This window comes from Rosa rugosa, chromosome 3 (genome assembly GCF_958449725.1).
Source record: "Rosa rugosa chromosome 3, drRosRugo1.1, whole genome shotgun sequence".
Lineage (NCBI taxonomy): Eukaryota > Viridiplantae > Streptophyta > Magnoliopsida > Rosales > Rosaceae > Rosa > Rosa rugosa.
The window spans coordinates 38434432-38446125 of NC_084822.1; the positions used below are offsets into that span (position 1 = coordinate 38434432).

The following is an 11694-nucleotide window of genomic DNA, read 5'->3' on the forward strand; positions in this document are numbered from 1 at the left end:
GCGCGGGCTGTCGGACGCGAGTCTACTGCAGGCAGGGAGGGTGGCAGGCCAGTCTGGGGAAGCCGAGGTGAGGGTAGGCTACCTTGACTTGTGTAGTTGCTCAATTTTGCATTTGTTTGGTAGAAATTGAAGAATTTATGGTGTTTTAGGTGGATTTGGCTTGGTGGGTGTGTTGGGATAGCTGAAAGTTGTTTGATTTTGTGTAATTTTGCAAAAAGTTTGAAGCTTTATGATGCATAATGTATGTTTGGGAGGAATGTATATGAATGAGCTAATCGGTCTGAGTTGAAAGTAAGAGAAATTGGCTTTAGTGCATTGTTAATTTGTTATGGTGAGCTAATCAGTATATGGGAAATGTAAGGGAATGCTGAAAACTTTTTTGGATTTTGTGTGCAAAGACTGAAGCTTTGAGATGGTTTCGGTGGAGGAGAAGAAGAGGATGGAGATGAGGATGGTTTCAGATAAGATAGGAGGATGAATAGTAAAATGACGAAAAAACCCTTTAAAAGTTAACAGAGTTAACGTTTTTACTGTTGCCAGGTATGGAAATTGGGTCGGGGCCAAAACTTCAGGTACTATTATGACATTTTTCAAAGTATAGGTATGAAAATTAATAGTCTGGAAAAGTTCAGATACTGCTTGGACGAATTTCCCAAAAAGAAAAGAAAAAAGCCTGATGGATCCGGTTATCTTAATTAATATTCTTCTTCCCTTTTTTCTGCTCCGGTAGCATGACCTCATCTGCAAAGCCACCCAAATCCTCACTCTCTCCCCACAAATTCCAAAACCCCTCCACCTCTCCAAAGTCACACTCCCAAAGACCCAAACCCACTTTGAGAGATTAACCCCAGACCCAAATCATCTACTAATACATAAGTCTTTTCAGCACAAGTTTAGAATTCTGGGTTCGTCTACAGTACATTAATATATCAATATATCAACTAGACTAATTTGATTAGAAATAAACTAGCATATCAACTAGGCTAATTTGATTAGAGATAATTTGAGATTAAGCTAAATAGTAAAGAATGCATGAAGTCATTCCACGTTTATTATCGAACCTAATATACTTGATGTGTCAATACACTAATGTACCAAAAACTTTCCTAGAGAACCTATAAAGGGGCTGTGACCACTTACCTAATTTCAGGTTAAAAATTCTCTACTAAGAGTTTTTTAACCCCATTTACCCAATCTAACATCTATTGACATTTTTGCCCCTATTAATTAAATTGAAACCCTTCCCTCTCCTATCAGACTCTCTCTCTCCCCCCGATCTCCACCTCTAGTTTCTCTCTCTCTCTCTCTCTCCGGCCGACTGCATCGCCCTGCCGGTTTCGCCAGACCACCTTCATCATCCTTTCGCCACCGTCGCGCCATGGATCACCACCCCAGCCAAACAACGCCTTCTCCAGATCGGATCCAAGAAAACCAACCCAGATCGGGTTCGTCCAAGCAGAGCCCGACCACGCCGCCACGACCATGGCACCCCCGAGCCGCCTCCGACCGCACAACCCCAGTTCCCTCGCTATTAGGGTCGGCATTGACTTGATGTCGGCACCGTTAGTGTCGGAGATTCGCCAGATCACAGTGCTTAGGCTTCCACCTCCACTTGACGAGTTCGCGGCAGTTGGATTTATTGCTGGAAATGCAATTCCAGCCCTTGAAGATCTCCTTGTAGGTGTTGTCGTACATGGGAGGAAGTGTTTCTAATGCAAGAGAGCTACGAAGATGGTGATTGGGTGCCCAAATCAATTTCTAGCTTCTTTTTTTTTTTGCTACCCACAACATTTTCTGGGTGGTCAAATTTTATTTTGTGTGGTAAACTATGAACTCTGAGAATGGAAGGAAATTTTGCCAGTAGTGATTGCTTTTTTTTATTATGATTTGGTTGGCAATAATAAGATTATTGGAAGGCAATAATAAGATTACTGAGAGGAAATAAAATGTTTATTGGGGCAATAATAAGATTATTGGGGTCAATTATAAGATTATTTATTTGGATAAACCTCCGAAAGCTTTCAAAATTCAAAACATCTTCATTTTTCACTAATTATTGATCCCCAATAAGCTTGTTATTGGGGAGCAATAATATGTTTATTGGGGGGCAACAATATAATTATTGGGGGGTAATAATATGATTACTAGGTATTATTGGGGGGTAATAAAATCATGGGCCGGAATCTGGTCACCTGTCCGGTAGCCGGATTTGGGATTCCGGTCACCGGAGTCCGCGGCCGGCCACTGGTCACCGGAGTCCGGCAAGGTCTCCGATCACTTCTCTCTCTAAGTGACAAAGAAGGAGAGGGCAAAAATGTCCCAAAAATAAATAAAAAATAATAAAAAAAATACTTAATTGGGTATTAGGGAAATAATCTCTTAGAGTGTTTGGGTAAGTGTGGTTAATTAACCCCAAAATTAGGTAAATGATCATTTTCTCAAATATAAATGCAATTACATCTAATTTCCCGAGTTAGTGAACCCCATTTCACTACATATATCATTTTCAAAGCCTCAGACTTGCCTTTGGGCATGTACAACTCATTTTCCGTGTGTATCGGTTCCAGCGATCAGATTCTCCAATAGCTAATTAGAATTTGGATATGCAGAGGATGAGATGCCAACCGCCAACCTCTCTCTCTGGTATTCTTCAAAGAGAGGAGCTCCCTCACCCTCCAGATTAGGGTGTTTGGAAGGACTTCAGTTGTTTGGTTTTAGTTTCTTCTACTGCAATTTCTTCTTGTTCTTCCTTTGTTGTACTTCGTGGCTTTTGCCTTTCATTAATGAATTTTCCAGATCAGAAAGGGAAAAAGAAAGAAAAAGGATGAGATGCCACCAGAACAAATTTTGAGGAGCACACCAGTTGGAAGCAGGCTTAGAAATAAAAGGCGTACAAGAAGATAAAGGAAAAACTCCATTGTTAATTTTACTAATAAAAATCCATCCCAATAGTCATTCAGGTGAAAAAAAGAAAAAGAAAATAACCCATAGCAACTTCCTAGTGCCTGACCAAGTTGTATTCCTACAACTAACTGGAAGTAGCAGGTAATGCAATTTTGCACTTCCTCCCCCTCCGCCTATGCCTAGCTGTCTACACTCATTGGTTCAGCATCCTTCTGCAAAAGCCAAAAGAATGAACCACCAATCAATCCCAGAGAATGAAACACAGAAAGAATGAAACATGAAATGGATACTTACATTGGAATTTGTAGTCAGTTTAGCAAACATGTTGCCATAAAACTTTGCCTCCTTTTTATTGAATTCTTTCATCTTCTCCTTCAAAGTTTTGTACTCCAGCTTCACATCCCTGTTTCAACATTAAACCCACGCATCAATACTTTTACTTCAACATGTAATTAATTACTGTAAGAGCAGTGGAGTCACAAACGAGCATATACCTGTTGTTAGGGTCTATTTCAAGAGCTTTCTTGATGTCAAGCTCAGCCAAATCCAAATCAGCCAGCTGGATATATGCCTGAGCTCTTCTGTACAGGGCCTTTACATTCTTACCCTCGAGCTCCAACACCTATGTACAAAGGCATCCCCATGGGTAAAGGAAAAAACCAAGCACAAAATAGGACCTCACAAAGGTTTCTCAAGTAAAAACTGCTGACCTTGGTACACAGCTTTTCAGCCTGTTTGTACTCTTTCAGCTTCAATTTGCAAGCAGCATCATTGAGATTGCAAGCAACCTTCAACACCTTAGCCTGTTTTTTCTCCTCGTCAGCAAAAGCCGAATCATACTCGATGTACTTCACAGCCTGCATGGAAAGAGGTTCAGTGAGCATAAGAATAAAGGTTGAATCACCAGGTTCATGAACCAACATGTTAACCACGGTACCTTCTCATATCTCTTGGAAGCTTTTGCATATTTACCAGCCTTAAAGAAAGCATTCCCTTCTTCCTTCTTCTTACCAGCAGCCTCAATTTTCTCCGGAGTATTCATGTCCCATGATTCTTTGTCCTGGGTAAAGGAGGATACAAAAATCATTAAAACAAAAGAGACTGGGAAGGCTTGAAACGAATAGACACATAACACTTGACAAGCTGCACTATTCACCCACCTTGACAAAAGATACAAGCTCGACCTCATAATAGAGGGTTGAATTAGGAGGCACCACTGCCAACTCCTGCTGGGACTCTGACGAGCCAAATCCATACTCAGGGGCTATAATCACAAGAGCTATCTCACCCTTCTTCATTGTCACTACAGCTCTATCAAGCCCGTCAATGACTTGCTCTGTCCAATAAGATCAACTCTCAGCACAACTAAAGACCAAAGGAACACAAGGAAAAAAGAAAAAAAAGAAAGAAAAGCACTCTGAAGTCTTATTACCCTCATCAGTCTTGAACTCAAATGGTTCTTCTCCTTCACCATGACCTTTCTTTAAAAATTCCTTACCATCTTGCAGCTTTCCAATCAATTTCACTGCCAGGCACAAAACAAAAACAATTAAGGAACTGTTTAAGCTGGTATTTGTAAAATAGGCATCTCTAATTCAATGAGTAACAGCAACCTGTAACAACAGCTCCTTCATTTGGACGCTCATACCCTTCCCCTTCTTTTAGGATCTTCTTAATAACTTTCTTGTCATCTGTCAGTTCTGAGACTGTTCTCCACGATACCAACTCTAGAGTAATATGAAGAGTTACATTTGGAGGAACAGCACCCTCATCACCAGATGCAGGCTTACCCTTGTCCCCAAATCCATCTGGAACATAAGGCAGGTAAGAATAGATGAGAAATCATATCATAATTGTCAATTCTAATTTTTTATCAACTCCCGTGGAGGTTCTAGGCAACATACATTGTGGTTTCACCGTTAACAATACTGTTTCGCCCTTCTTCATTGTTTTCACAGCCTTTGCCAATGCAGGACAGAAGTAACCTGTTCACAATCGCAAGATTATAGGTCATCAGAAGGCAAATGATAAAAAATGAATACCAGTTGAGAAGAAACAATACCCTCTTTGACAGTGAATTCCACGGTGTCAGATTTTGCTACGAGTGTTTTATCTTCGAGATGGGCCTCAAATTTAACTGCATAAAGCACAGGCAGGGGGTGGATTAATTAAAGGCCATAACATAGTGAAGAAGCCAACAACAAGCATGAAAAAGAGATTTACCTATGACTTCATCAAGGTCTTTTGGGTTCTCCCATTTTTCTCCCTCTTTCAAGACCTTCTTAATAATTCCACCATCCTTGGTTATGTCGTTCACACTGGTCCATGATAGCAATTCAACATTGAACTGCAACGTGGCATTTGGAGGGATGGTTGGGGGAGATCCAGACGCACCATAAGCCATATCAGGAGGAATGGTGAAAAGGGCATCCTCACCTTTCTTCATTGTTTTAATACCTTCATCCCATCCTTTAATCACTTGTCCTGCACCACAACATCATAAACCCATCTTTGTGAGATGTAGTTCAACCTCAGTAGGTTCAGATTAAGAACCTAAAGTGACCACCACACAGAATCAAGTAATCAACCTGTACAAGAAGCATTAAACTCGACCCCAGACAATGTAGATTGTAAAGAAATGCTCACAGTCATACAAAAAACTATTCTCCCTCCCCTGAAGAAAACAAAAGACTCTTCTTTCCACTCCTCATAAACACCAAGTCACTTTAAGATGTTGCTTCGGTCTCTGATGCACTACCCAAAACACTCAAAAGCTAGGACTACTGCATTATACAGCTTTTACCCATTTCTGAAGACAGGTTCTTCAGCGACCATCCATATTATATGCTACAATTATCATACAAATAGCTGTAATGCTTCCAAAGAGAGCAAAAGGACAAAAGAAAGCTTTCCCAAAAACTTCAGCACAAATGCTTCTTAACAAGATCTCGTAACTGATATTACCAAATCAATCAAACTTGTGTAACTAATATAAACAAGTCAGAAAAGTAAATAGAAAATAACAAACAGTCAAGAGTCGGATTGAAGTTATATACCATACTACAAAATGAAAGCTTGATGCATTTATGCCTCCGAGAGCTTCTATTCCATCTAAATATATCAATGCACTACTTTCCAAAGATCGCCTCTATAAATCCTATTCTTCTACAGCCAGTATTTATTCATTGCTTTATATACTAATAAAAAGTTGCCGAAATATAAAAGCACAAAAACTACACATGTTTTAATTACCAATTTAAGCTCTCTTGTTCATGATAACATTCCATGAGACCAATCATGAATTCCGATTGAAAATCACTAATCTCATTAACCAAAAACACAATACGCATCCAGCTCGGAGCTTAATCAAGTGATTAGAACACAAGTGAAAGGCCAAAGATCCCTCTCACCTTGACCGAGAGTGAACTTGAACGGCGTCTCCCTATCGCGGCTCGAATCGAACTGAGTCCCGTCCAGCAAAGTCCCAGTGTAGTGTACTGAAAATCAATCACAATCACAATAGCAAACAATCTCAATCCAAAAACAACCAGAAAAGCACAAATTCAACAACAGTTTAAATGAGCTCGGGAGCCGGACCTTCAACCTCGTCGCCGCTCTTGGGCGTTTCCCAGCCTTCACCTTCCTTGAGGAGCTTCTTCTTCAAGCCCTGCTTTCCGATCTCCTTCTCCTCGCCGACCTTGAGCACCGGGCCCTCGTCGGGGAGGTCAAAGTCGTCCATCATCTCGCCGCCGGGCGCTGCCATGTCGAAGTCGTCGTCCATTTTTGGTAAACGGCGTGAAATTCGAGAGAGAGAGAGAGAGACTGTGTGCGAATTTAGAGTAGAAGAGAGTGTGCGTGTGAGTGAGGGGAAACAAAGGCCTTTTTATGGGAGAGGGAGGAGTTCTAGACCCTTCTGAACGGGGTTTAGGTTAACGGTTTACCCAAAAATAAAATCACAGAGGGTCTTGATGCTTCTGGAGGGACCCACTACCGTGATCAGGTGCTGCTACGGTGTATCACTAATCACGAGTCCCTTTATTAACGGCTTTTTTTTTTTTTGACAAGATATCCTTTATTAACGGCTTAGATTACGTATGGTTATGAACTACGTGTCGTTTTCTCTGTCACGTCTCAGTCAGTGACGCTTTTGCAGTAAAACAGTGCAGTAATTTGGAAGGAACCTCTTTCTTCCGAAATGGGAAAGCGTCATAAGAGAGCAAGATAACAACTGTAAAGAGATGGAATTTTGCAGAGAAATATCTTTGAAGACATTTACCACAGTAATTGCATGTGTGTTTTAGGAATCCGAGAAGTTGAAATTACTTTTCCCTGTAGGCTACCATGACATGTTTCTCGGCTTTCAACTGTGACCGATTAGGTTCTAGACTTCTAGCTGTAGCTGAGGCCGAGTAGTAGTGTCTGGAAATAAGACGCTAAACTATGCAGGTGTAACAGGAGACCATTATCCTTGAACAAACTAGGCGACTGAAAAACTGAACAAATCGAAATAGGGGAGCCAAAACTCAAAAGTGACTGAACAGTAACATAACTTCAACCTTGTAGTCTGATAATGACTATAAAGCAAAATAATATTTTGGCTCGTCAAGCCACTGGTTACCACAAGTAATTTCTTTAGGAAAACTAAACATGAAAAAAACATAAAAGGAAGCTCAAGCTGGAAATCATTCCACTACAGCTCCCCGTCGTTCTTTGAATCTCTCCCCAAAATTTCAACGAGCTCAGTGTCGAATATCAGTGTGGCACCACCTGTAATGTTCAAACAACCACAATTTAAGCCGTCTTAACTATTTTCATCAATTATTGTTAAATGTACTCCAACCATTTTAGTTCCTTTACATATATCCTCTTTGCCCAAACAAGAGAATCCCAGAAAATGGAAGTAATTATTACCTGGAATAGTTGGTGGAGAACCCTGATCCCCATAGCCCATATGTGAAGGTATTTTCAACTTGCGCTTCTCGCCTACGCACATTCCCGCAATTCCTTGGTCCCATCCTGCAAAGAAGGAAATTATGTCATGCGCCAAAAATCAAATGTTAAGGCTATTTACCTATCATGGCATTACATGCTGCATATCCCATCAAACTGGTCCTCACTTTAATTGCATGACAGTTGACACAATAGATGAATGCAGAAACTTCTCACCACATAATCTCACTCACGCGCGCGCGCACACACACCAATCCTTTTAGTACTTACAGATACAATTTCGGCCAAAAGATCTCAGTAGATCTTGTACGGCAGACTTAATGGTGTCAAATCATGCTTAAGATGCATTGAGGTTTAGAAAAACAAAACTAGAATTAGTGTCTAGTTGAAACAGGTATGGAAGTCTGGACAAACAAAGCCAGTAAGCTCTTAAGCCAGCAGAAACCACCATTCCAGTGACACTTATAACTTAATTATCCCAACCACTGGATAATCTCCTTTTTTTCTTTTCTTTTTTTGGTATGAATGATCCAAAAGGATTGTAGCATAGCCAAATAAGATATGAACATCATCAAGAGTATGTTTTTCCATGATGGTATAACCGTATAACCTATACTGCATTCCAATCATTTGTCATTCGTAACAAGGTGCCTAAAGTAAGAATTATCACAGCATTCACCTTTTATAACTTGACCAACCCCAAGCTCAAAAGAGATTGGATCACCCCTTTCAAAACTAGAATCAAAGACAGTTCCATCTGTGAGTTTTCCCTGCAAGTGTGAAAGACAAAATAAGTTTAGCCCAGCCAATCAATCTTCACTATAGTAGGAGAGACGAGCTAATGAATGCGACTCATAGTAAGCCAACTACATTAATGCAGGTATTCAAAAAGCTTCTGATAAGATGAAAACTGTAAGTGAGGGAGGAGACATGACTACAGCGCAGGTACTATTAGATTTGATTTTAGCTGAGCATAAGTTCCCACATATGTAAAAAGACATAGAATTACAGAAATAGGAAAAACACAATGGTAGGCAGCATAAGTGCAAAATAGATCCAAGAGATCATGAAAAAACATTTGACTTGGTAACAAGCTAATAATCTTCCAATTTCTCAACATGGGACTTCCAATTCTTCAAAAAGGGAAATGACTTCCACTAGAAAGTTAAAAGATACAAATTTACTCATTCAGACAAAAAGTTTAGAACCAATGTCAAGCAGCAAATAAGGCGGTGATTAGCAGGGCTTGAACTTGAAATGAATGGCGATCAAAGTTTTTTTTTTTTTCTTTGGTTATGATAAGATTATGCATCGAAGCAGAAGAATTGAATTTTGTGGGCAGATAACATCTTAAGATAATGAACTCAATTACAGATACAAGCTTGCAGCTGTACCAAACTCTTACCCGGTAGTGTACCCTGACTTTATCACCTTTGCGAGCCTTAAGTTCACAAGTTTCTGGCTTGTACTGCAAAATAGAAATAATTTTCCATGTTAAAAAAAAAAAAACAAAAAAGAACAATAACAAAGATGTAGTGGGGATGAGTCCCAAAATTGTGGCATCAAACCCACCAACTTTAGTGTCCAAGGCTCCACACACAGACAGAGAAGTAGAGAACAATAACTCACTGATATTCAGGAGTCGGCCATGTTAAAAGCACTTTATAGAAGAATGCCAGGACACACAAGAAGACCCAAAAGAAGTGAAAGATATCCAGGATTGTGAAGAAATTCTCATAAAAAAAAAAACATAATAGCTGCAACAATCCAATACCTAAGAAATTTAAAACTCAACCAAGCAGATGTCAGAAATGTTGCATTGCTTCACGCAATCCAAAGCCAAAGGTGATAGTCAAAACTAACTTCACTTAATATAGGGAAGGATTCTACTTGATAATGCAGCCGATGGTGAACCTAGTGAACATTCTTACACCTAGCAGTAGGTGCCAGTTTTCCTCAGGGAACATATTCTCTAAGAACTCTATAGCATCGTTTTCTAGAGAAACTTATGTTTGAAAAGGCCTATCAAGCAAATAATTAGGGTTTATAGTGCCTACAGTAATCAATCCACAAACAGAAAACAAAAACTTCTAAATCTAATCCATCACAACAATTGGAGTAATAATATCCATTATACGTCCAAAACAAATTACCATATGCAGCAACACCCTTACTACAATTCCAAAAACTCAACCAAACAGTAGCTCCAGACACACCATAACCGAATTAGCAACTACTTTTTCAAAGAAACCAATAAATCTCCATCAACACAATTCGCATTACAACTTGGATTTAAAAGAGAGAAACGAACAGAGAAAGGAAATCTACCTTGACACCAATCTGCAAGGTTTTGACATCGGCGACCTTCCCGGCAAAAGCTGGATTACAACAATACACAACGAAGCAAACAAGAAACCATCAGTTCAATAGATTTGAAATTGCTGAATAGGCAACAAGAATCTATAAGTAGCGAGAGATCTACCCAAGGCCGAAAGAAGAGGCAGAATCAAGAGTATGGTTGCGGCCTTCATCCTCATTTTGAGTGTCTCAGTCAGTCTCCGAGTGTTGGTCCAAGCCTTTCTGCTTCTGCTGGGGCTCTGTGTCTATTATACATAGGGGTCTAAATTTCCTTCTTCCCATTGGTCATCAACACGTCGATATAACTCATTAGTCTTACGTGGCAGTCGCCTATTTATTTTTATTTTTGGGAACCTAGTGATGCTTGTAGTTTTTTCTTTGAGTGCGGCTATTGCCATCATAATATTTTTAATATTATTAATTTATCCTACAAATATTTAAATTATTAACAATTATATTATTCAGATGTAAAATGACTAATAAGTACATTAATTTTTTAAAATTCAGATCTGTACTGAAAAATAAAAGGGAGCTTCTATTCATACCTCCAAAATTGGTATTTGGACCTCCTCACTTAATAGACCTCCAACTTACTTACAATTTAGCTGAAAAAAAAAAAAAACCCTTACTCTCTCTCCCCCTGCTGCTTTTCTCTCTCTCTCTCTCTCTCTCTCTCTCTCTCTCTTATTATCATTTGTAATTTTATAGAGGTTGTTTACAGCCTTGTACGTGTGAACTCTTTTCAGAAAATTTTCAACGTTTTATGATCTTATGGAGGTTAGATAGCTTATGTTTCTTTTTGTTGAATCAATGAAATACAATGACTGTTTTTTCTCATTTAAAAGGAGCCCGAGTTTGATTGACTTAGTCTTCTAGCGAACCCAAACGCGGCTCTTCGCCCAGCTCTAGGGTTTCGAGCAGACGGCGGTGCTTTGCCTGACCGTGTCCGGCGTCGGTTTGACTAGGCGCGGTGCTTCTCCTTTCTGGGGTTGCTCCTCAAGCGGGAGGAGGATCGCAGATTGTCGAAGCGGTGGCTGGTTGGCTTGGTTGTTGATCAGCGACGACTGGTTGAGGAGGTAGATTAAGTTGCGCGCGTCGAGGAGGCGGATTTGCAGGTAGGCTTCGCTAGTCAAGGAGGCGAATTGATCTCGTGCAGGTGGGGTGGTTACATTGTTCAGTACCACTCGAGATTGGAACGACAGTCGGCGGGTTTGCCGGTTCTTGCTCTGATTGCCGGTGGGTAGACTCATTGATGCTGGGCTGGAAAGGCCGGCCGCCTGAAGGTCTGGCGCCGGCGATGATGGAATGGCAGAAGGGGATTAGGGCTTCTGCCCATTTTACTCGGGTTTGGGCTGGGGTCTTTGGGCCTTGGCTCAAATCTGGGTTGTTGGGCTCTATTGTATAGGCTTGTAAGGAGGGTGTCTTGCCACCCTCATTTATCACTTAGTGGTGAGGGTAGGCATAGCCTAAGAGGTTGACATG

General features: G+C 40.4%; 2 protein-coding genes across 2 annotated transcripts; both read right to left on the minus strand.

Annotated features, from left to right (window-relative positions):
- Positions 1 to 2901: 2901 nt before the first annotated feature.
- Positions 2902 to 6785, minus strand: LOC133739610 (peptidyl-prolyl cis-trans isomerase FKBP62-like). The gene is made up of 13 exons (XM_062167392.1): positions 6502 to 6785; positions 6315 to 6401; positions 5128 to 5388; positions 4967 to 5041; positions 4809 to 4889; positions 4518 to 4712; positions 4337 to 4429; positions 4065 to 4240; positions 3842 to 3964; positions 3615 to 3761; positions 3399 to 3526; positions 3199 to 3307; positions 2902 to 3116 (listed from the first exon to the last, which is right to left on the minus strand). The coding sequence occupies exons 1-13, from the start codon at positions 6683 to 6685 to the stop codon at positions 3084 to 3086; spliced, it is 1692 nt and encodes a 563-aa protein (XP_062023376.1). The 5' UTR covers positions 6686 to 6785; the 3' UTR covers positions 2902 to 3083.
- Positions 6786 to 7427: 642 nt separating this feature from the next.
- LOC133738624 (peptidyl-prolyl cis-trans isomerase FKBP15-1-like) lies at positions 7428 to 10481 on the minus strand. Its single transcript, XM_062166199.1, has 6 exons — positions 10337 to 10481; positions 10183 to 10232; positions 9260 to 9322; positions 8534 to 8624; positions 7816 to 7920; positions 7428 to 7671 (listed from the first exon to the last, which is right to left on the minus strand). Exons 1-6 carry the CDS (start codon positions 10389 to 10391, stop codon positions 7595 to 7597), a joined length of 441 nt encoding a protein of 146 aa, XP_062022183.1. The 5' UTR covers positions 10392 to 10481; the 3' UTR covers positions 7428 to 7594.
- Positions 10482 to 11694: the final 1213 nt, after the last annotated feature.